Below are 23810 nucleotides of genomic sequence, written 5' to 3'. Positions count from 1 at the left end.
GATGCAGCAAGGAGAGAGAGATATTGACGGGAAGGAGAAAATGAAGAGAGAAGGAGAAGAAGGAAGAAGAAGAAGAAAGAAAGAATGAGGGGCCCGTGGGCCTTTTTTCCCACGTGGGGGAAGGAAAAAAAGAAAAGAAAATAAAAGAAAATAATTAAATAATATTATTGTATAGAATAATAATAAAATAATATAGTATTTAATCATGGTTGACATGCGGCATCTCACCATTGTGACACATGGCACCCTTTATTAAGTCACACGTGGCACACTGTTCACATATTTAAAAATAATATTAAAATAATATTGTATTTGAAAAACTCTACAGGTCCATAATTTTCAAACCACATGTCCAAGTCGGACGTACCGCTAGTGTATGAACTCGTATTGACAAGTACTTCACAACCATGTATAAGTCAAAGCTCAACTTTACATGAACAAAAAGTCAACTCCGGCACCCCTTGGACAGTTTGAACTCAACTTGTTTTGCTCATTCAAACCGTAACTCCATTTTCAACGTACTACTAGTCTATGGACTCGTGACAACGTACTTTTTAAGGTACATTGGTCAATGTGAAACCCCTTCAGGAGCAAAAAGTCAACATTTGACCCCTTCTCGGTCAACGACGGTCAACCTTGGTCAAATTTGAGAAATTTCTGGTGTACTTCGGGACGGGGTGTTACAGCAGTTATAGCTCATAATATGTTCTTGTGCTAGCTCTTTCCTTACTTTTTTCTTTTCGCTGTTTCCATCACCATCTTTGTCCAACATGAACATGGAAAGTGATGGCATCCCATGTTACGGGATCGATTTCTGGATTTTTCTAATACTATATTTGGTTCTTATGTCATTTGCTGGCATTGCATCGAGGCGAGTCCTACAGCCAAGTTGATCTTAAGGTCTTTGTGAAATCTGGTCTGTTCCAAGACCAGATAAATGCAGGTTGCTACCTAAAATGTCCATTGCTTTCTGCAACCACTAGATTCTTGATTCATTTTATAAGCTTTATAGACCATTGCACTGAACCTTTCCTTTTCTTTCTTTCTTTTTTTTCCCACATTAATCTACAGCAAAGATTCTGCCACTTGTTAAGAATGAGCACTTGCTTTTATGCACCCTGCTCATAGGCAAGTCACTGGCAATGGAGGTACACCATTTCATAGATTACCTTATAAAAATTTTATATTCTTAAGTAAATTGAGTCTGAATTTTATGTTGTTTTAAGGCACTTCCCATTCATGTTTAGGAATATGGTTTAATATTTATTCAGTATCAAGAAGTCTCAATTTTTCCTATTTAATAACTCTCATTAGAGTTTGTGTACTTATTTAATTTTTGTAGATCATTCCTTAAGCTATCTGTTCTCGGTATGGACTAAGTATTGGTGCAAAAATGTTTGGCTTGGTTCGGCTGTTTCTTGTGGTCTTCTTCACCATATCATATCCCAACGGTAAGGTAATGGTTGATATTACCTTGGCTTTTAGAACAATTAGCAAGAATGTGGAACATACCTTATGTTTTATTTTTGTGGCAGCTGTTGGATTGGCTCCTTTGAAAAGGACACCCTGTACTACTAGGATGAGCTGAGCTAAATACTTTGGTACATCTGCATGCAAATGAGGTTGGCATCTAATATTTATTTGCAAGTAATATCGAATGTGATCTTGCATATTTGGTAGCTGAATTTGTATGTAGCTTTAATGTTCTGATGTTCATGTTTAAGCAGGGAAAGGTGGAGAGTTGTCGCATCATGAAACCATGATTATTGGTGGAGGTCTAGATTTAACACACAAGACTGTTAAAGATGCAATGACTCCAATATCTGAAACTTTTTCCTTTGATATAAATTCCAAACTTGACATGTATGTACCTCTTTTGAATTTCAATTTACAACTAGATTTTTACTTCTCTTTTGAAACTCAGAATCATGGTTTTCTTTGTAATCAGGCATACAATGGCTTTAATAATGAGCAAAGGTCATAGTCGCATATCAATCTATTCTAGAAATAGGACGAATGTCATAGGCATAATTTTGGTAAGCAACTCAGTTAACCTGATATAGTCCTAATTTGAAGAAAATTTAGGATTTACACATTATTTAAGTTCTTGAATATGTAATTGCTATAATGTTTTTCTAAATGGAGCTTATCACATTACATGCCCTGTAAACAACTTTTTTGCTTATGTTAACTGTATAGCCTATCCTTTTGAAATAAGGTTAAGCATTTGATCTTCAACCATCCTGGTGATGAAACCCAATTAAACACTTGAATCTCAGAAGAATTCCTAGGTATGAAATTTTTTTTTAATATATATATATATATATGGCATTTCTTCATGATATTTCATGGTTTAGCAGCAAAACTAGCTATTTCTCATTATTAAACTGCTTATAACAATTATACATTCACATTTTCATTATTATGCAACAGGGTTTTTGACAATTGACCCTTATATGATATATTAAAACAATTTCAAAAGGGACATAGTCACATGGTTGTTGTGGTAAAGAGTAAGAAACATGGTGAACAAGTTGCAAATATTGATGCTTTAGGACAACATAGTATGATGAATGGAAATACTAAATCAATTTTACAACCAACTTTAGAAGAAAAGAAAGGTAAATTGAAAATAAATACATATATATATATATATATATATATATATATATATATCAAAAAAAGAATCCATCTTAGCTTTGAAAGTTATGGCTCCGTGTTTTGCAGGTGCTAATCCTCCATTTGCTCTGAAAGTGTACCTAGACACATATCCTTCGTGTAATACAGTGTTTGATACTCCCATCTCAAAGAATGCCATGGGACAAAAGATGGGATTTTATGTGCAATACAAACAATGGAAGAATGGAGATGAGAATATATTGTATGAAAGTTTAGAATCCTTTCAAAGTGACATGAAAGAAGAGGCAATACGTATAATAACAATGGAAGATGTTATGGAGGAATTATTGCAGGTACAAGTTGTATTTGCTGTAACACCCCGTCTTGAAATACACCGAAAATTTCTCAAATTTGACCAAGGTTGACCGAGTTGGACTGTCGCTGACCAAAAAAGGATCAAATGTTGACTTTTTGCTCCTAATGAAATTTCACATTGACCGAGGTACCGTTAAAAAGTACACGTTGTCACGAGTTCATAGACTAATAGCACATTGAAAACGGAGCTACGGTTTAAAAGTTGTGAGCAAAACAAGTTGAGGTCCAAACTGTCCAAGAGATGCTGGAGTTGACTTTTTGTTCATGCAAAGTTAAGCTTTGTCTCATGCATGGTTGTGAAGTACTCATCGATACGAGTCCATAGACTAGCGGCACGTCCGATTTAGACATGTGGTTTGAAAGTTATGGACCTATAGAGTTTTTCAAATACAGTATTATTTTAATATTATTTTTAAATATGTGAACAGTATGCCACGTGTGACTTAATTAAATGTGCCATGTGTCATAATGGTGAGATGCCACATGTCAACTATGGTTAAATGCCATATTATTTTATTATTATTTCATACAATAATATTATTTTATTATTATTTAATTATTTTATTTTATTTTATTTCCTTTTTATTTCTTTTTCTTTTTTTCCTTTTTCTTTTTTCTTTTTTTTTCCTTCCCCCACGTGGGAAAAAAGGGGACCCAGCCCCCCGATCCTTCTTCTTCTTTCTTCTTTTTCTTCCTTCTCTTTTTTTTCTTCTCTCCCTCGGGTCCATCGGCCTTCACCATTTCCGGCCACCCATTGCCCAAACGCACCAGTCATAGACATAGCCCAGCCGTCGGCGAGCTTGGCTGCCTAATTTGGTGGTCGGTCAGGTGGCGACGCGCCCAGATCGAGAGGTGGAAGCGGCGGCAGCTGTCCCTCTCTCTCCGGCCGAATTCGCCGTCCTCCGGCGCACCCAAGTTGCACCGACCACACCAACTGGCAGCCCATCATGTGAGCTTCGTTGAAGTGTGCTTAGGTCGCCGGGGAAGCTATTGACGCGCCGGGAAACCGCCATGGAAGCCGACGGCAGCAGCTCGTCCGGTCACCGGATTCTCGACGTTTCCGACTGGGTTCTCGGTCCCTTCCCCTTAATTTAGACCCTCTGAAGCTGATGGTGACCTTCAATTTCTCCAATTCAAGCTCGTTCATGGTGTACCAGGGGGGGCAAGTCGGCAACGTCTTCCGACGCAAATTCCGGCCACCGCCGGCGGTTTCAAGCCAATCGAAGGTCAGAATTTCATTCTCCATATCCTTAGCTTCGCATTGATATCTTGTTTGTAATTATGGATGTGTATTTGAGAGGTTGGTATTTTTGATTAAATTAATAAATTAAATTGTATATTATATATATATATATATATATATATGTGTGTGTGTGTGTGTGCGTCTTCTGTATATATGTGTATGGGAGTATTGATAAATACGTGCATCATATATATATATATATATACATGTGCAGTGATGTATATAAATACATGGTGATATGTGAATATATATATTGAGATGTGTGAGTGGGTGTATTTATATATATATACATGTATAAATATGTATTGTTGAAGTCTTTGATTCTGCATATCCAAATGTATTTATACATATGTATCTGGACATTACGCTTGTGAAATTGGTTGTTAAAGGTTTTACTGTGTATATATATATATTTTTTTAAATGTGTTTAATATTTAAGAAACTGCTATTTAAATTTATGATGCTAAGTTATGTTGATTTAGTATATATATTGCCTCATATTTATATTTTGGGTTGATAAGTTAAGTATATTTTGTGTTAATTAAATATTTGAAAAATGAATTTTTATGTGTTGGATATTTAACTAAGTTATTATTTATATTGAAGATGCCAAATTATGTTGAATTGAATTATTGTGGAAGAGACTAATTTTATGAAATTATGATTTAAACTTTATTATGTTTATTGATGCTAAATGGAAATTTGGTTTATTAAGGAATTCTCGATTTTATTATTGTGATTTAATTGTACTCATTACGTATGAGCAAGGTGTTTTCATTTAATTAAGTGTATTTGGATTTTAATATTATTTTTGGGCATGATTTGGTTTAAATATTTCGAGGAAAATATTGGTTTAAATTTGGTGGTCTCAAATCATATAATTATGCCCTTGGAATATTATTTGATTGATTTTATGATTTGGGGAAAAATTAATTGTATATTATTATCGGTGGATTTATGCTGGAGTTATTAAAGAAAAATGTGGGATGGTGAATTCGAAAAATGGTATAATTTCCACGGTGAATTTTGGAAAAAAAAAAATTACGTATTTTAATAATAAATATGGTTATTTATTTTAGATGCACCCATATACGTACCAGTGTTCTGTACTGTATATGTGATTATGATAAGCGCGCAAGTTGTAATGTCTCCCTTGAGTTGCTATCGGACCGAGGGTAGGCAAGTTTAATATTGGCCATATGCCGCCCCCCTCCATGGCCGGGATGACGGTTTAAGTAGCGGCGCTGTCGGGACGCCGAAGTGACCGTATGCAAGTTTCTCTCTTTAACCTCCCGTCAGTCGGTGCTCGGGACGCTGGGTACCTTCGGGCACCACTGATATATAGTATGGTGCATCAAGTATATTTATATATATATATATATATATAGATATGTGTGTTCGTATATATATTTGTATGTTATATTATTTGATATTATACTGTATATACCGCACCATACGGAGGCAGCGAACAAATGTGGTCCATGTAGAGCTAGCCTCATAACCATGTTACCTACAAGTCCAGGGAATCGGACGGCCAATGTAGGCAACCACCCTGGTTTGTATTAGTAGCAAGGTGCAGGCGACAGCTGGAATCGTGGATCACGTAGCATGTCAGAAGGTATCGTACGTATCTCCATTAAGAGCGTGCATATTTCATTTTATGCTATGGAATTTAAGATATGATTTTATGTATTTATGTTATATTATCTATTTATGATTTAATTTCTTACTAATATTCTTAATCAATGTTATTATATCCTTATTACTATTAATTGTATTTGACTGTTTATTTAATCATTATTGTTATTGTTATTGGGATTATTATTATTATTTATAATGATTATTTTTATTGTAATCCCAATTTCTATTATTATCATTATTATTATTATAGTTGATATTATTGTTATTATCAATGGTATTTATTAACAAAACTATTATGATATCAGGACCCGTCCAGAATTCCTTCCCCGGAACCCTAGACAAGCCCTGATTCCAGGAAAGTACCACCGAACCTTCCAACGGAAAATCCGGCAGCACCTCCCCTAAGGGTAGGACTAACCAAAAATTACCTGCACTGAAAACACACTTCTATAACATCCCATTATTCCTCCCACAATACTACAAATTGATTCCACAAATTTCAACACTTCAAATAACAACAGCAGCAACCCAGTGCATAAATAAAAACTACACGTCCAATACAGTATACAGAGCATTATACAGATAAGTGTGGAATTTATACAATGACAGATAAGAAGCAATACAGGATAGAGAGGAAAAAGGGAAGAAACACTTCTTGAACCTTCGGCAAACGAACTGAGACGTTGGGCTCGCCCCGGACAATCAACGTCTCCAACCTGGACCTAGGGGAACGGAATTTAAGAGTGTGAGATGCTAATCATCTCAGTGAGTGACTCTATCTACTGTACACCTTTAATATTAATAATATACCAAATAAAGGGATTTAATAAATCAATACCAAACAAATAAATAAATAAACATTTGAAGTAATACTTTCTCTCAAAACCCTCACTATTCGCTCCGTTGGAAATGTTCCCCTTTTAAAACATTTTCACAAAACCCGATGTACGTACTCCCCGAAAACCAAGGGATTAAACCATTGATAAGCAATAAATAAATAAATACATACCCCAATATATATAATTAAAATGTAATAAATTATAATAAATAATTTTTGAACGCCTTTGGGGTTTGAAACATTATTTGAAAATTACACGTGACGCACCACACCATATACCAGTGATGCCCTCTGATACCCAGCGTCCTGAGCACCGACTGGCCGGGAGGTTAAAGAGAGAAACTTGCAAACGGCACTTCGGCGTCCCGACAATACCGCTGCTGAAACCATCATCCCGGCCAAGGGAAGGGCGGCTGTGGCCAATATCAAACTTGCCTGCCCAGTCCAATGGCAACCACGGGAGAAATAATACCTGCGCGCTAAACCACATAATACTTGCGCGCTACCACGTGTCCATACACCAGAACACCGATACTGTATGAGTGCGTCTAAAACAATTATTATTAACTAACCGTACCGTTTTCCAAAATTACCATGGAAAATATATTAAATTCTCACACTTATCATCCCACATATTTTTATTTAACACATCGGTACGAACCATCGATAACAAACAAACCACAATTTTCTCGAAATACGAGATGCAACCATAAAAATACCGCGGGCATAATTTATAAAATTTAAACAAATATTTTCATAAAATATTTAACCCAATTATGCCCGAAAATAATACTTAAAACCACGTACGATTATTACCGAAATATACTTTGCTCATGCATAATAAATAAATTAAACTACAATAAAACCATAACCAAAATTGTACCACATGAGCATAATTTAAATACCAATTAAACATAATTAATTGCCCAAAAATGATATAAAATCCAGACACAAGCAATTACTGAAAATACTTGCTCATGTGTAATAAATATCATTTAATCACAATAAAATAATAATCGGGAATTTCTAATGACCCCAAAATTTCATTTAGCACCAATGGGTAAATATATATATATAAAATAATATTTTTCCGATTATATTTAAAATACGCCACATGAGCACCAATTACAGATATCAATTTAATACCACATAAATATAATAAATTGCCCAAAATATTTTTAAAGGTGGGTCACTCACCTGGAGCACGCAATTAAACCATTATCCACCATGGGATCAATTCCACGACTCACCGGTGCTCCTAGAACACAATTCACACACAGTCAAATAAATTAATATTTTAATCGGGTAAATAATACCTGGTACCCGGGGGGGTCAAACACAAACGTTAACCAAAATTGACAAATTATATACCGAATCGAAGCTTGAGCGACGAGGATTACCAATCTGGTCTCCATCGACCCCAATTCCGCCGGAGGTGGCCTGAATTTGGCCGGAAAGCTTCGGCCGATTTTCAATTCCTCGTATCTCGCAAACCGCTTCGAATTTTTGAGATTGGAGGCCATATTTGGACTCAGAGGGGTCGAAAATGGTGGAATAGAGGTATGGGTCGAGCTGGGTTGGTCGGAAACGGCGAGAATCGCCTGAAAAACTTAATCGGCCGCCGCCGACTTCGCCGGCCCGATCTGAGCGCATCCGGCGGCGACTGGCCGGGAAATTTGAAGGCCGAGATCGCGAGGAGATGGGATACACCGGTGGCCGGCGCATGTGGCATTCCGACGACTGAAATCCGACCAAATGGTGGTCAAACAGAGAGAGGGAGAGAGTCAAAGGAGAGAGAGAGAGAGAAAAAAAAAAAAAAAAAGTCTACGTTTTGTCTCTGTCGGGCTCGGGGAAGAAGAAGGGAAGGAAGGGAAAAGAAAGGGAAGGGTGTTTTCCCACGTGGGGAAAAGAAAAGAAAAAGAAAAAGAAAAAGAAAAGAAAAAGGAAAAGAAAAAGAAAAAGGAAAAAGGAAAAATAAAAATAATTAAATAAAAAATATTATTATTTAAAATAATAATAAAAATAATTTGATATTACACATGGTTGACATGTGGCTTCTCAACATGGTGACACATGATCAACTTCATTAAGTCACACGTGGCACATCGTTACGTGTTTAAAAAATAATATTAAAATAATACAGTATTTGAAAAACTCTACAGGTCCATAACTTTCAAACCACATGTCCAAATCGGACGTGCCGCTAGTCTACGGACTCGTATTGACGAACACTTTGCAACCTTGCATGAGTCAAAGCTCAACCTTGCATGAATAAAAAGTCAACTCCGGCACCCCTTGGACAGTTTGGACCTCAACTTGTTTTGCTCATAACTTTCAAACCGTAGCTCCGTTTTGAAAGTGCTACTAGTTTACGAACTCGTGCCAATGTGTACTTTGTAACGGTACCTCAGTCAACCTAGAATTCCAATCGGATCAAAAAGTCAACTTTTGACCCCTTGGTCAACGGTCAACAGTCAACCTCGGTCAACGTGCAAAAATTCCGACATGGTTCGGGATGGGGTGTTACATATGAAGTATCATCGCTGTTGCCATTCTCAGTTATTGAGATTTTAGTAAATAATATTGATTTTTATTTTTATTAACATTACTATGAGATCTTTAATTTTAATTTTGTTATAGTTTTTATTATTGTTACTACCATATGGTACCTTCGGATGAGTATCATAGCCTACGGGTAAGAAAGATAGCCATCGGACAAGTATAATAGTCCTCAGACAAGTGTAGCCTCTGGGCATGTGAGATAGCCCTCAGGCAAGTTGCATTAATACATGTGTGGGAATATAATAGCCCTTAGGCAAGTTACATCAATACCATCATCGTTAAAACGTTGTTATTGTTTTTTGATTGTTAATGTGATGTAGTTTACCTTTCTTTCTATGTTACGCATTGGCATATTTGTAAAACGATATTTAAAGTGTATTTGACATGTGCAGCACTAAGTGGGTGGTGTGGGCGGACAAGAATCTGTGATGGTATATCTTAATTGGTTATTTACTAAATTAATTCCTTTATATGCCTTTTTATATAATTTGTTATCGAAGTACTACCAGCTGTGGAACTTAAATTGTAGTAATATGGGAGGAATAAAGTGGTGTATATAGAAGTGTATTTTCAGTGCAGGAAAATTATGGTAAGTCCAACCCTTAGGGGAGATTCTGCCGGATTTTCCATTGGAGGGTCCGGTAGGGTTTCCCTGGGATCAGGGCTTGTCTAGGATTCTGGTAAAAAAATTTGGATAGGCCTTGACATTTGCAATCCCATCTTCTACTTTGTTAAAAACTTATTAGAACCTTATGAATTGCTAAATTGACTTAAAATTCATGCATTCTTAACCAAAAAGAACCCTCTATAAAGATGTCAAATATATGCATCATTAAAATTGCCTAAACTTTGTTCTTATTCGCTTTCTTTCTTATATAACACTAAAGTTGTTTATTCTGTTTCCAAGGAAGATATTCTGGATGAAACTGATCAGTATGTTTATGTCCAAAACAAGTGAATGGTGAACATTTTGTCCCGTCTGTCTTATCCTATGTTTGCAGTAACTTACAAATTGGTTTGTGATATGTTACCTTTACAGAATCAAAATCAACCTCAAAGCATCAAGAAGATCATCATCAACATCTCCAGAGAAATCATTTTCTCATCTTCATAGGAGAAGCTCAGAGTTCTCTCCACTTTCGTCGTACACTTCTATACTCCGTTCGCCAATGACTGCATATACTCGTCCACCTCTCACAGACTAACTCTATATGCATCCCTTAGGAATTCCACACCAAAATCTCTAGGCCAATCTGTTGGCCCCGTTTTCAGCTCACCATCCTCACACCAAGTACGTTAAAAACTTTATGTTTGGTTTTTCTCCCTTTGAATAACGCAAGATTTTAGTGTTGCTGATTCTATTGACATTTCAAAAGGTACTATTATATGTCAACAAAATTATTTTGAATGTGTCAATTTAAGCTTATAGGTAGATAGTGTTACAATTTCAACAACACTAAAATTCAAGAAATAAACAAATAAAATAAATTAAAATAATACAAAAATTTACGAGGTTCGATTCAAGATTGAATCTACGTCCTTGGAGCTCCACAAAGAGTTCAATGTACTATAACTAAATGTATTTCACAAATTATGTAGTTCTCTTTCTTTGGTTTTAGAAGCTATTCTAAACCCACATACCATATCCAATAATTCCCTTTTACAACATTTTTCACTCATAACTCTCATCCAAGAGGATTCTAAAGAGAAAACCAAAAGAGAAAGAGAAAGAGAACTTAGATGATATTACACCAAAGAGAATTTTTCTTTTATCAAAAAATCGTTACTGCAGAACTCTATTACTGTTAGGATCCTTTGAAGGCTTTATATGACCATACCAGCTTCTTGGTAAACCATCAAGCCAAAACTCACTGTTATGTTTAATGATATGTCATAACCCAATAAAGTAAAACTATGTAGTTTTGATGACAGCAACTATATAGCAAGAGTAAGCCTCAAGTTTGACTTCTTTGAATCATATAACTAACAGATAGCAACAATATCCCATAAAATAGTCTCAGTAAAAGTTATGATGTCTAAAGCAGACTATACCATTTCCAATTGAAGCAAAGAAAAAAGGAATGCTCGGCGAAATTTCGATATTTTCTGCTTCCCTTTTGACTTGATATCTTTGTTGAAATTCGTACCTGGTGATGATTTTCATGAATAGTAGCCAACCATTAACGACTAGTTCGAACACTTGGAGCGCTCTGATCCCTTATTTGATCAGATAGCTCATAGAAACATGAAAGAAAAAAATAAAATAAAATAAAAAATAATAGAAGGAGCAAACTCTAATAGTTGGAGCTGGAATGTAAACGAAGTTAGACGCTCAAAACTTTTAATTTGCTGACCAAAAAAATTCTAATTCTGGGATATTCTTATCCATGAATTGTGCTTGAGAGACCAATTCTCGGATACACTGAAGCCATTTAGTATTCTCTGTCATATGAAACAACCTTTTTAACATCTAACTTTTTACTTTTGCAGATTGCAAGAAAGTCATATGAGAAGCTCTAACAAACCCATTGATTCATAAAGCTTCTATCAATAGAGTTTATGTTGTCTCAAGGCTTCTTTTGGCAGTACATACCTTTTGTCTCTACCCATCTTTTTAAAAAATAATAATAATAATTACATTTTACTTTATTTATTTATTTATCATGTGTTTTTTATTCGATTCCCTTGTACATCAAGAAAATATCAGCTAATATTGGACCCTAATCATACAGCATAATCATTAGCGTTTGAAAAACTCTGTGACATATCATATCATGTATTTTAGCAAAAGATTCTGTTAGCGCATGTAATACATAAAGAAGTGTCCTTTACGCAATTATGTTTAATGGGACATATCATACTTGATATGGCCGCCATTTTCATGGCTCTCCAGGGTCTCTCTCTAGTTTCTATTGGAGTAATAATGTAAAGAAAACTACATGCAAATGAAATGTATTAAAAAAAATCAAAATGAATTTCATTTGGCTGAAAAGTATACTTTCATATTTTCCTATTATGGAAAATTGAAACTTAAAACCGACAAAATTGAAATATTGAATCCAACAAGCTTTATAAATAAAGGAGGAGGAAACAGAAAAAACATCCCCTTTTTTTATTTTTCTTTGTTTTTCAATTTTTAATTTTTTTATTATTATTGTTATTATTATCATTTTGATAGTCATGTCTGTTGGTAGCATAGCAAAGAAATAAGCATGTTAATCGGTCAGGCTGTGGTTTGATTTGGTAGCCAAACGCAGAGTTAAAATGTAAAATATTCAACATATTTCTTAGTCAGGAAGAATAAATGTAAACAAAATATTTATATTAGAAAAAAATAACTGGGCCATTTTCATTAAATGCTCTTGGATATGATGGAATCATATAGGTGACTCAGATGACAGCTTAATACGAAGTTATGTTCATATCTCATGCTTATTAAGAATTTAATTGCAAAAAGGAATTTCTATTTTCCTACATTTCGAATGTGAAATTTTCCTATATTTCTATTACCAGAAATATCTTCCAAACAAAAAAAGACACGAAGAGATAAAAGGCAAGAAATATCTCTCTAATAAAACAAAACAAAGTCTCCCCCAACACCATTCATTTGGTTTTTGGATAAGATTTCTATCCATAAGAATATGCAAAACATAATGCTCAAATGGAATTTACATAAAAAAAAACAACCATGAAAACTCTGGTTTGTTCTTCTCAACCATCTCTCTTCCTTTCAAAATCTTCTCCATGGAAACTGAAAAATCAAACCCACCACCACACAACCCTGCAAATCCCAAACCGTCACAGTAAAACCCTTTATCCACACGCCAATGCCAAAGGATTTGGCAGCAATGCACCGGCCAATAGTACCATAAAACAAAAGCCCACAAATGAATTCTCCAACAAGGATGGTAATGGAGACAACGAGGAGATTCCCCAGGTGGTGTTTGAGAGAATGCTTGTTAGAATTGCTGTTTCTGTGGGTCTTCCAATGGCTGTTGGTATAGCAGTGTTGAAATTCTTCGGAGTGGTTAAGGAGCAACAGCTATGGGATGTGCCACTTTGGGTACCATTCTTGACAACGTTGTTCTTTTTTGGGACATCAGCCCTTGGGCTTCCTTATGGGGCTTTGTCTACAAGTTGGAACCCAGACAAGAAAGGTTCGCTTTTGGGTTTGGAAGAAGCACAACAGAATTGGGTTGAGATTTGGAAGGAGGAAGAAGACGAGGACAAAAGCAATATTTCATAATTTTTTTTTTAATTATTTGGCAATAAATATTTGATGAATTTACAGGAGCATTAGTATTTCTTTCTTTTGTATAATACATGAATTTCCATGGTTATCCGTTTTTTTTTAATATATATATATATATATATATATATACTTATCTAAAAGTACAATAAAAGAAAAAACAACTTTATTTTTTGCCTAATATACACACTGGACTATTGTAGTCTAGTCATTTATTTAGGTAATTTTTTGGTAGTTTCTGTAAGGTATTCTTCCAAGTTGTCTTAATGATGATAATCACTCTCAAATAAGTGCTCTACTATTAACTCTACTTAATAGATTGATTAAGCAATCCAATGTTGACTTTCAGATCCTGCACATTGTGTTCCATGAACAATTAATTAACCACTTAATTAAATGATCCTTTCAAATTGTCCCAGTCATAACCACTCTCAAGTCAGTCAGCAATCAGTATTCTGTATATGTTTATCTCAAATTAATTAAGTTACTTTTTCAAAATAATAATAATTATTATTAAGTTCCTAGTTGACTAGCAGATCCTGCACAATGTTCCATGAAAGATTAACCATTGCTTTAGGCCTCCATTAACTTATTTACTATTAGTTATTTATTAATCAATTATATCATATATCTAGATACATTTAATCACCATATAATTAACAAATATTAACATTGATTAGTTATATTTTTCCAGATCACCTTGATAATAATTAATTCCTACAGATCTGAGTTCTTACAATATAGATTGATTCCATCTCCGCATCTTGTGCTTAACAACTAATTTATAATAACACAATAATTTGTCACTTTCAAATATAAAAATAAAAAAAATTTGTCGACCAACCAAAAAAATTTCTTACTGGGGGCGTCGAGTACAAGATCCTTCAAATCTAATATGATTCATAGATAGCTATGAAAATGTAGAATCATGAAGTTGATATATGAGTTCATAAATATTAAAAAAAAAAATTTTGATATATGTGTAATTATCTCTAAGTTAAAATCATTTAATTTATCATTTATTACTAGTTTAATCTTTAATTTTCCTTTCGGTACTAAAAGTCCAAGTGGCTGGCTACATAGACCAAACGCTAAATAGACATAAAAAACGACATGAAGAGAAGCTAAACAAAGTTACAGCTAATAATGTGAGATGATCTTATCATATGGACGTATGTATTGATTATTTTATTTTGCAAAAGGCATGTGCCATTGACCATATTTGATTATGATAACCATTAAATACCATAATATTTCAAAAACCAGTCTTGATTCCAATTCTTGATAAAGACGTTTTCTTATTTCAAGAAATAATTATACAGAACCATGAATTCCCATCGTGGTCTAAATTTTTTTAAAAATGCAACCATTGAAAAAGTTTCATCGTAAAATTGTCTTAACATATAGTATTTTTGTGGCACTATGAAATCAATTTGGACCGTTCCACGTTATTGCTTCACCTTTACCTTCACGTCGTTGTTATAAAATTAAATTTAAAAAAGTGTGATAAAGTTGGCTAGCTTATGTCATTGTTGAAAACTTGAATTTGCATATCCTTGTAATAATGTCATCATTTTGGGCGGCTCAACTCAAGGTCACTTTCTAAAAGTTTTGTGGTAATCTTGAATTTGTTGAAGTCGACGTTTTCTTTTGCTGTTTTCCCTAATTTCTCCATTGTTATGAATCGTGCTGACATATATCTATTTATCTGATTGCGTACAGTATACAAATGTTTTTTTTTTTTTTTTGATAAATTACAAAATGTAGCTTAGTGCTTAACCTTCTACTCCAATAACACTAGAGGACAAATTGTAAATTTTTTTAAAGGAATGAATAAGAATACAAATAGAATATATAAATATGAATCTGAATTTAAAATTTGAAAAAATAGTTTTTTTTTTAAATTAATTGGATACTTCCATTTAAGAGCGACAAAGATGCAACAATATATATATTTATAAAAACCAAAAAAAAAAAAAATCATGAGGGAAAGATTTCAAATTCTTCTATTGTTATAGAATTCAAAAGATGGGGAAGGAGGTCTTATGATCCAAAATAGTTTGGTTTTTAAAATAATCATCAATAGTTTAGTTCGTCTTTATGAATTTAAAACACTAAAAATGGCTCCCCAAAAAAAAAATTTATATTGTAAATAATAAAAAATATAAATTTACAAATTAATGAATATATTACATTTAATTCATATTTATATTTTTCAATTATTCCACTCAAATTGCATAAAAAAGCAAGGAGCTAGACCTCGTCCTTTTATTTATTTATTTTTTTTTTATTGGTAAATTAGACCTTGGCCTTCATTTCATATACAGTAATTATACGCTATTAAGCAATAAAATTTTATTTTTATAAAGAAAAAAAGCTTTTTTTTTGTTCTGTATTAATAAAGTATTTTTTTATATAATATATTAACAAAAGTTTATAATTATATAGCTCACTAACTCATTAATTTTAAAAGTTCAACCCAGCACAGGGCTATTCGAGAAGAAATAATATTATGAGACAAAAGCAATGCTAACTCATTTGGTAATAGCAAAATTCTATTTATTTCATCTGGAATAATAATAACATCAAAGACTAATCCAACACTTCTTAACTGTACATATCACCTCTCTTTTCCATCTCAACACCAAACTGTGAAAAACTCAGAAAATTAAATAAAAAATTCTTCTTCACCAACTTGTACTTTCTTTCTTTCTTCTTCTTCATTTTTTTTTTTTTTTTTTTTTTTTGGCTTTTCCCCCACCCCCTTTCCCTCTTCTTCTTATTTGTTTATTTTTTCTTTAATTTCAGATAAATCTGAAATTAACAGATAACACAAGCATTAGGATCTTCCTCTGCACTTCTTACATGGTAATAATATGCGTTGGCCTGGGGATGGTAAGGGTAAGCCTGCTGATATATCCTGGCTAACTCAGCCAATTCTTCCTTCGGATCTTTCTTCTTCTCATCCTTCTTTGGCTGCTCTTTCTTTGGTTCCTCTTTCTTCTTCTCTGGCTCTTTTGCAGGTCCTACTGAGAGTATATCTGCAGAGCAAATCTTCCTCAGTTTGCTCACTAGATCCACCGGATCTACATCTCCAATCACTGTCAATTTCTTGTCCTTCATGTCCATGGAAATTGAATCAACCCCTGAAACGTTATTACCATACCAAATTAAGAACTCAGTATCTAATACAGAGATTAATAACAACTTAACATTTTGCTGATTTATAAAGGAAAAAAACAATACCTGAAAGGCCAGAGACTGTCTTCATAGCTTTCTTCTTGGCTCTGTCTTCGTATAAGTCCAACTTCAACACCACTTTCTGTCATTAAAAAAACAAAGAAGGAACTCATTAGATCAAAACCCATAAATCATTTGAAATTTGTATACTCAGAGAAAGAAACCCATGACAGCTTGCTATGAGAAAAAGAAAACTAGAAGCCAAACCTTCATTTTTGTTGAGTTTGAGAGATCTGAAAAAGGATTAAGTATGAAGGGGAGAAGCCAAACTAAGAAGGCAACAAAAGCAGAAGGATTTTGGGGGAGAAGTAGAGAGAGTGAGAGAGAGAGATGTTCGTGAACTGCTGGGGGAGAGAGTTGGAAACTTGATTTATAGTGGAATGCAATCATCAGTCAACTCAAGTCAAAGCAAATAGGAAGCCGACGGTCAATAAATCCTTTTTTTTTTCTTGTACAGGACGCTGGTCGGCCCCACAGAGTTAATTATAATGTAAAGCATCGCACACCATTTTCTTTTTTGTTTTTTTTAAGTTTTTCCTCCGAGTGCTTTCGTACGTATTTAACGACGTCGTATATTCAGCTCACTTTTTTGAATCAAAATTCAGTCCGATCAAAAAGTTGAGTCGGGACCTAACTTTCCAGGAAGTATCCTTTGTGCGTGTTAGTCTCACCCGTCCAATAACCTCAGTGCTATGTGGGGTCCATGGACAGATGTACAGCCTAAACGCGGCATTCGCCTGCCTCTTGCGTCCTTCATTTGCCTTCTCTCTCTTCTCTTATTTTTACTCTTGTGGCGTAAGCTTCATCCAGTCAAGTCAACCAAGGAGGGAAAAAAAAAAAAGAAAAAAAAAGGAAGAAATTGTAAACAAGACCATCCCCGCTTGTATTTATAATTTTCTTGACATTTATTTATGTGACATGAGTAACGGTTTAGATTTTCAGCCACCAAAAAAAAAAAAAAAAAAAAGAGTAACGGTTTAGACATTGCATGGTATATTAAATGTACTCTTTTGGTTTTACATTACCTTCCATAAGGTGATATTCCAAATTTCTTTTTACCTTTCTCGTATTAGTGTTACTCATAGCTTTAGCCTAATAATTGTATAATTAAAAATACACTTTCAATTTAAAGTTAAATGTTTGATCTAGCAAAATATCTCCCTCATCTATGTTATAATAAAAAATAATTTTGGAGTGGACTAAGCGAAATTCAAATTAGATTGGATTTATTGTAAAAGCTCGGTTTGCAATGGGTGGTGGAGCTTGGTCAAAAATTGTTGCATTAAAAATAATTCATATCAACAATTGATGGGATTTTGAAATGAAATGAAAGCTTTTTCTATCAACGATTACCTACTTGAAGAAATTAGTTATATAGCTCAGACTTAATATCATATAATTTATTTTCACTTATCATATTAATAACATGTTGCACATAAGCATCCGAGGGTGGAATAAATGGAAAGAAACCATCATTCTCCGACTTTATGAATCTAAAATTGTAGATTCAATTTCTAATAAACTTCATTTGTGCCTCATGGTGTACTCCATCCATTTAAAATCACAAATGGAGGAGAAGCTACAAAGATTTTACATAGTCTTATCCTCATCTCAATAAAATTGTAAAATTGTACGGTAAATTTGACAATGATGTACTAACCCAAATAGGGAATTGACTAAAAAAAATAATGTTGCATAAGAGCTTATAACCGTGTTGCTCACTAATTCTTGGCACAATCTTTCCGAGTTTGACATCCACCATGTCTACTTTCGCACGTGGACGTAATTTCCCTTGTACATATTGGGGCCGTTGAAGGCCCGCTTGCACATGCTAAAACCCAAAGTCTAGACGAGAAACAAATGCACAATGGATTCAGCGTCGACCCATATGATTTTTGTTTTGGGCTTTGTCCAGTTCAATTTTGTTAGCCTGAATATACCACTTTTAAGTCCAAAAATTTCATCCAACTAACTCATAAGTCCAATTTAAAATATGTAAAATATCACGTACTACATGTAATTAAAAAGAGTAAAAGAAAATTTGAAAAAAAAAAAAAAGGTTTTATGGTTTTGAAAATCTGACGTTGACATATATAAATAAATATTGTTCAGTTTATTTTAATCAAAGAAAAATTTAAAAGAATGCAAAGAAAATCAAAACGTGCAAGAAATTTATTTACCCAAAAAAAAGTAAATAATTTTAATTTTTTTTGTTCATTGGTTGAAAAAAAAAAAAATATATATATATATATATATATATATGAGATATTTGACAACCTCACATGAAAAGCAAAATGGGGAGGTCCCACATAAAATATCTTAGTCTTGTGTGATGCGTCGTAGGCTGAAGCAGGTTTATGGCCACTAACTCACCGAGGGATCTCTTCTCTTCAAAAAAAAAAAAAAAACTCACCGAGGGATATGGGTCGCATCAGATCATCATAGATTTCGTCCCCAACACCTCATCACTTAAATGTGTCTGCCACGTGGCTTCCTAAACAAGCAAAATTTTATCCTCCTTGTCTTTTTCTCTCCCATAACCGACTCTCTCAGTGACAGTGCACCACCTTTCCTCCTCATCCGATGTTGTTTTCTACTGGAGATATAATCACCTACATCGCGTATGCTTTTTCAACCTATAAATTTTCTTATTAACTCATAAATTTTTTTTTGAAGAAAATCTGGATTAAAATCGTATGAATTTGATTATTTTTCATTGAAAGTTTAATGAAATAACGTGTAATTTTATTTTTCTTTTCATTATCATTATTCCATTTCCTTTAAGTTAACAATAAATAATCTAACATTTTCCGATTAAGATGCTAAATTATTGACAAATTTCAAATATAGCTAACATTTTTATTAGTGTTTCTTATACTCGTAGATAAACAATGCTTTGATTCTATTGAAAGCATGTCACTTGTTTTTTATTATTAATAATTGTTAATATGGATTATGATGATATATCTATATTTCTGAAATACTTTAGACAAAAGTAATATATTTATATATATAGTTTTATGAAATAAGTAGAAGATTTTAATTGGGACAAAATATAGGCCACACAACACGTGGATGATGAAGCACATCTATTGAACATTATTTATGCTTAATTGTTACGCTTTAATTTTCACATGTTCAATGTTCAATCGTGGCGATCAACTATTGGCTAATATTCTCAAGCACCAAAACCTAGGACGTATATAATCAAATCATCTTTCGAGTCTTCACATTTAAAATTAAACCAAAAGGGTTCAACAGGAGGTGTAATTTGTCGTCTCTTCCACCGAAGCTAAAACCCACCACCAGTTTTCATTTTTTCTTTTCTCTTTTCATTCTCTTTATGGTATCCAAGAACCCGAACCCGGCGGAGGGCTTCTTTCTGGATCCGAACGGAATGGCGTTACCCGGACTCGGACCTTTCGCCACTATCACCGCCACTGCCACAACGGCGTCGACTTCTTCGTCGTCGGAGGATCTGTCTAAGAAGATCCGGAAACCCTACACCATCACCAAGTCCAGAGAGAGCTGGACTGAGCCTGAGCACGACAAATTTCTCGAAGCCCTCCAACTGTAAGTTATACCTTACAATTCATATCTCTCTCTCTCTCTCTCTCTCTCTCTCTCTCTCTCTATTGCGTATGTGTTTAATTGGTGAATCGGGATTTAGGGTTTTAGGTTTTTGAAGCGGGTTTGACAGATTTGGACTCTGTTCGCTGTCAAATAGCAAATTTGTTAGGAAGATGGAAGAATGTTTTTCATTTTGGAAATGATTTTTTTTATATTTTTTTATTTGCTTTGCTTAAGAAATTTTCAACATCTTTACAAATTCTTCACTTTTTTAATATGTTATTAAATGGAGTTTTACAGATAGTTTCTTTTCTCGGTTTTAAGGAGGTGGATTTAGTCTGCTTTGCTTTGGACATTGGCCATTTTTTTAATCCATGATGTAAAATTTATTTTCTTTTTGACAATATTAACAAAGAAAAAAAAGTAAAAACTGCTCTTTTTATCAGGATTTATGCGATTATTTGGTAACATTTACCCATGCTGTTATGCGTTCTTCTCTTGCCAAAAGTAAGCGGGTTCATGCTGCTTGCAATTGTTTTAACCTAAAATATTTATTCTTCTTGTTTTTATTTTTAAATTTTACTTTTATTTTATCTCTTAAGAAATAAGAACATAGTGCTCATTTCTTGAAATATTGGGACTCTATTTTTGCCACAATTACATGATGTATTTATGGAGATAAAAATGAGAAAATCTTTTAATCTACAACAGTTCTGTGGCTAGATGCTTTTTACATTCATGTTACGTCACCCTTATGAGAAAGAGGAATTTATATTTCCTCTATTAAATCAATTTAGGTGCTTTGTCCATTGGGATCTTAACTAGTGAAGTTAAAAAGGGTTGTGGTGGAAAGCTTCTTTTTGAGGGTAAAGCTAAATTTACTTGTTCAATGACAAGGATTTCATTCAGTTTTATGCTTTAGTGATTCTGGATTATTCACTGACTCCTTTTTTTAATGTCCCTTGATTGTGTTCAGCTTTGACCGTGATTGGAAAAAAATTGAAGCATTTGTTGGGTCGAAGACTGTTATACAGGTATGCTCTACTCTGCAAAACATCATTTCTATTATCTACTGTTTTAAATCTGTTTTTATTATTTTTGCCATGTTTTTATATGTGTTTCATTTGTTTATTGCCTTATGTTATGGCTATGTTCTTTCCTCATGCTTGCTTTTTTAGTTATTGTTAAAAAATCTCATTTATGTTTTCCTGAAGTGGCATAATTAATAGAGCTAACATCTCATGTTGAAACAAATACCAATACCATACGAAATGCACTTTTGCAGATACGTAGTCATGCACAGAAATACTTTCTGAAGGTTCAGAAGAGCGGGACAAGTGAACATCTACCTCCACCTCGGCCAAAACGGAAGGCTGCTCATCCATACCCTCAGAAAGCTTCTAAAAATGGTGTGGATGTGTTCTTTGGTGTGTATATCTGTGGTGAAGTTAACTTACCGGAACTTGGCTTATATATTGTTTTTGCTGTCAGCTCCAGCACTCACACAACTGTCAGGGGCCTTTCAGTCGTCATCTGCTTTGGTTGAACCTGGGTGTGTCCAAATGCCAGATTCCTCAACAGTACATAGAAGTCCCATTACTGGTGCTGCTATTTCTACCTGGACAAATAATTCTGCACAGACAGTCAATGTATCCAATGGGACAAAAGGTTTAATTTTAACTTTTTTTATTTTTTCCTAACATAATAGTATTGATTATATCCAAGTTTCTGGGTATTAATGGTGTTTATGATAAACTTGACATCTAAACGGAATGTCTTTTCAACTTTGCTTTGCAGTGCCAACTGTGGCAAATAACTGTTGCAGTAGCACCGAAAGCACTCCAAGAATTCGACCTCCTGGTGAAACAACTGATCAGGGGAATAATAATCATCCACTCAGAGGTAAGACTTGAAAGTCCTGCATATCTGTGGATTCTCAGACAATTCTGGGATTGTGGTTAATGCGCATAGCCATTTGGTGACTTTATGTGTTGTTTTTAAACAATATGGATATAGAACTTGTTTTGCTGCTGTTATTGTTTGTTTCGTTTGACTTCATAATTCCTATTTGTTTGGTGCAGTTCTGCCTGACTTTTCTCAAGTATATAGCTTCATTGGTAGTGTCTTTGATCCTGGTGCTAGAGATCATCTGCAGAAACTTAAGAAGATGGACCCAATCGATGTTGAGACGGTATGTCTTTGGGTCATTATATCAATGAAATAGCTGGTTAACATAATAATGTTTGGTAACAATATTAGTGCTAAATCCTCAGCAAGCATTCTCACATGAATACCTTTTGTAATTTGAATGTTACTTTGGCTCCTATGCAGGTGCTATTGTTAATGAGAAACCTGTCAATCAATCTTACCAGCCCTGATTTTGAAGATCATGTAAGTTGTTGGTTTTGCTGAGCTTTACTTTCCACTTCTGGTTGTTTCATTTCTTTGTTGTTTGACTGAGAAATAGTAACCCTTTGGTTAAACATGTTCTTTAAGATGTCAAATTCCATTTTGGTCTAGTAGATCATATAAGGTTTTTTTTGTATTGTTCTTGGTCCTAGTTAAATACTGGTGTTATATGCTGGCTAATATTTTGATTTTTCTCTCTTGATACAGAGGAGGTTGCTATCATCGTATGAGACTGACTCTGAGACAACAAATAATAGTGGTGCAAATAAAATCATTAATAATGATCGACCTATGAATGTCGCATAGTTTGTATAGTACATGAGCTTTCTTCTTATTTTGTTAGCTGTGGCTGCTTTTGCAATTTATACCGAGGGTAACCAGAGAAACTGCTGGGAAGACGTATGAGGATCAAAGAGCTTCAAGTAGCATATAAAGTGATAGTTATCTGTACCTGCATAAAATTTTCTAGAGTTGTAAGGCTATTGACAACTCAGTACAACTCAGTATGTCAATAAATTTTGTAATTCTCGTATCATGTATATATATCTATCCCTTTCCTTTGTAATTTCACATTTGGATTTTATGTATGTAGTTGTTCGGTTGTTGTACATGATTGCCATTTTGTACAGCATAAATTCCTATTTTCGCTATGGTAAAGTTTATCCGACATGGATGAACCATTTTGGCTCAGATTTTGCTAGGCCATGTAATTTCAAGTTAAATGAAAAGATCACTTTTTTGTGTTTAATTTGTGGTTTAGATATATGCATGCCTTTTATGGGTTTGGACGCCTATAGGCTATAGCTCCCTTGACGCCCAGCTGCCAAAAACAAGAAGATGGTAATAACTTGCCGAGGAGTGTATATCAAAAACACAGAAAGGAAAATTATTGGGAGTAAATAATATGAAACCTCGTTAAATAGTAATCTTTTAACGGATCCACATAAGACGGTAATGAAAAATGTCGGAAACTGGCCAATACGGATTTTTTGGGGGAAGTGTTTGCGTTAATTTTTTTTTCACTTTTTTTAACTTTGATAATTGGGGTTTTTTTTTTTTTTTGG

General features: G+C 34.0%; 3 protein-coding genes and 1 pseudogene across 4 annotated transcripts; 3 read left to right on the top strand and 1 right to left on the bottom strand.

Moving 5' to 3' along the window:
- Positions 1-776: 776 nt before the first annotated feature.
- LOC112491037 (DUF21 domain-containing protein At2g14520-like) lies at positions 777-10483 on the top strand (annotated as a pseudogene).
- A 2417-nt stretch (positions 10484-12900) lies between these two features.
- LOC107414746 (uncharacterized protein PAM68-like) lies at positions 12901-13618 on the top strand. The gene has a single exon (XM_016022921.4). It carries the CDS (start codon positions 12967-12969, stop codon positions 13522-13524), a length of 558 nt encoding a protein of 185 aa, XP_015878407.1. The 5' UTR covers positions 12901-12966; the 3' UTR covers positions 13525-13618.
- A 2446-nt stretch (positions 13619-16064) lies between these two features.
- LOC107414744 (heavy metal-associated isoprenylated plant protein 39) lies at positions 16065-17134 on the bottom strand. Its single transcript, XM_016022918.4, has 3 exons — positions 16975-17134; positions 16774-16849; positions 16065-16673 (listed from the first exon to the last, which is right to left on the bottom strand). The coding sequence occupies exons 1-3, from the start codon at positions 16978-16980 to the stop codon at positions 16348-16350; spliced, it is 408 nt and encodes a 135-aa protein (XP_015878404.1). The 5' UTR covers positions 16981-17134; the 3' UTR covers positions 16065-16347.
- A 2862-nt stretch (positions 17135-19996) lies between these two features.
- Positions 19997-23354, top strand: LOC107414737 (protein REVEILLE 6). 2 transcript variants are annotated; one of them, XM_016022912.4, is made up of 8 exons: positions 19997-20340; positions 21314-21371; positions 21623-21746; positions 21835-22005; positions 22135-22239; positions 22419-22528; positions 22669-22728; positions 22954-23354. In XM_016022912.4, the coding sequence occupies exons 1-8, from the start codon at positions 20111-20113 to the stop codon at positions 23050-23052; spliced, it is 957 nt and encodes a 318-aa protein (XP_015878398.1). In that variant the 5' UTR covers positions 19997-20110; the 3' UTR covers positions 23053-23354. The 2 variants fall into 2 exon arrangements, with proteins under 2 accessions (XP_015878398.1, XP_015878397.1); XM_016022911.4 differs by having other exon boundaries at positions 19998-20340; positions 21829-22005.
- The last annotated feature ends 456 nt before the right edge of the window (positions 23355-23810 follow it).

This window comes from Ziziphus jujuba, chromosome 8, assembly GCF_031755915.1.
Source record: "Ziziphus jujuba cultivar Dongzao chromosome 8, ASM3175591v1".
Lineage (NCBI taxonomy): Eukaryota > Viridiplantae > Streptophyta > Magnoliopsida > Rosales > Rhamnaceae > Ziziphus > Ziziphus jujuba.
The sequence above is the reverse complement of the archived record's forward strand: the minus strand, read 5'-3'. Positions and strand labels throughout refer to the sequence as shown.

Bases quoted from the DNA above. Each gene is read 5' to 3' on its own strand.
- LOC107414746 (XM_016022921.4), top strand. From the start codon at position 12,967: ATGAAAACTCTGGTTTGTTCTTCTCAACCATCTCTCTTCCTTTCAAAA.
- LOC107414744 (XM_016022918.4), bottom strand. The intron at 16,674-16,773 runs GTATTGTTTTTT...ATAACGTTTCAG, and splicing joins GACAGTCTCTGGCCTTTCAG to GGGTTGATTCAATTTCCATG.
- LOC107414737 (XM_016022911.4), top strand. From the start codon at position 20,111: ATGGTATCCAAGAACCCGAACCCGGCGGAGGGCTTCTTTCTGGATCCG. The intron at 21,747-21,828 runs GTGTGGATGTGT...TTTTGCTGTCAG, and splicing joins TCAGAAAGCTTCTAAAAATG to CTCCAGCACTCACACAACTG. The intron at 22,006-22,134 runs GTTTAATTTTAA...TTTGCTTTGCAG, and splicing joins TGTATCCAATGGGACAAAAG to TGCCAACTGTGGCAAATAAC.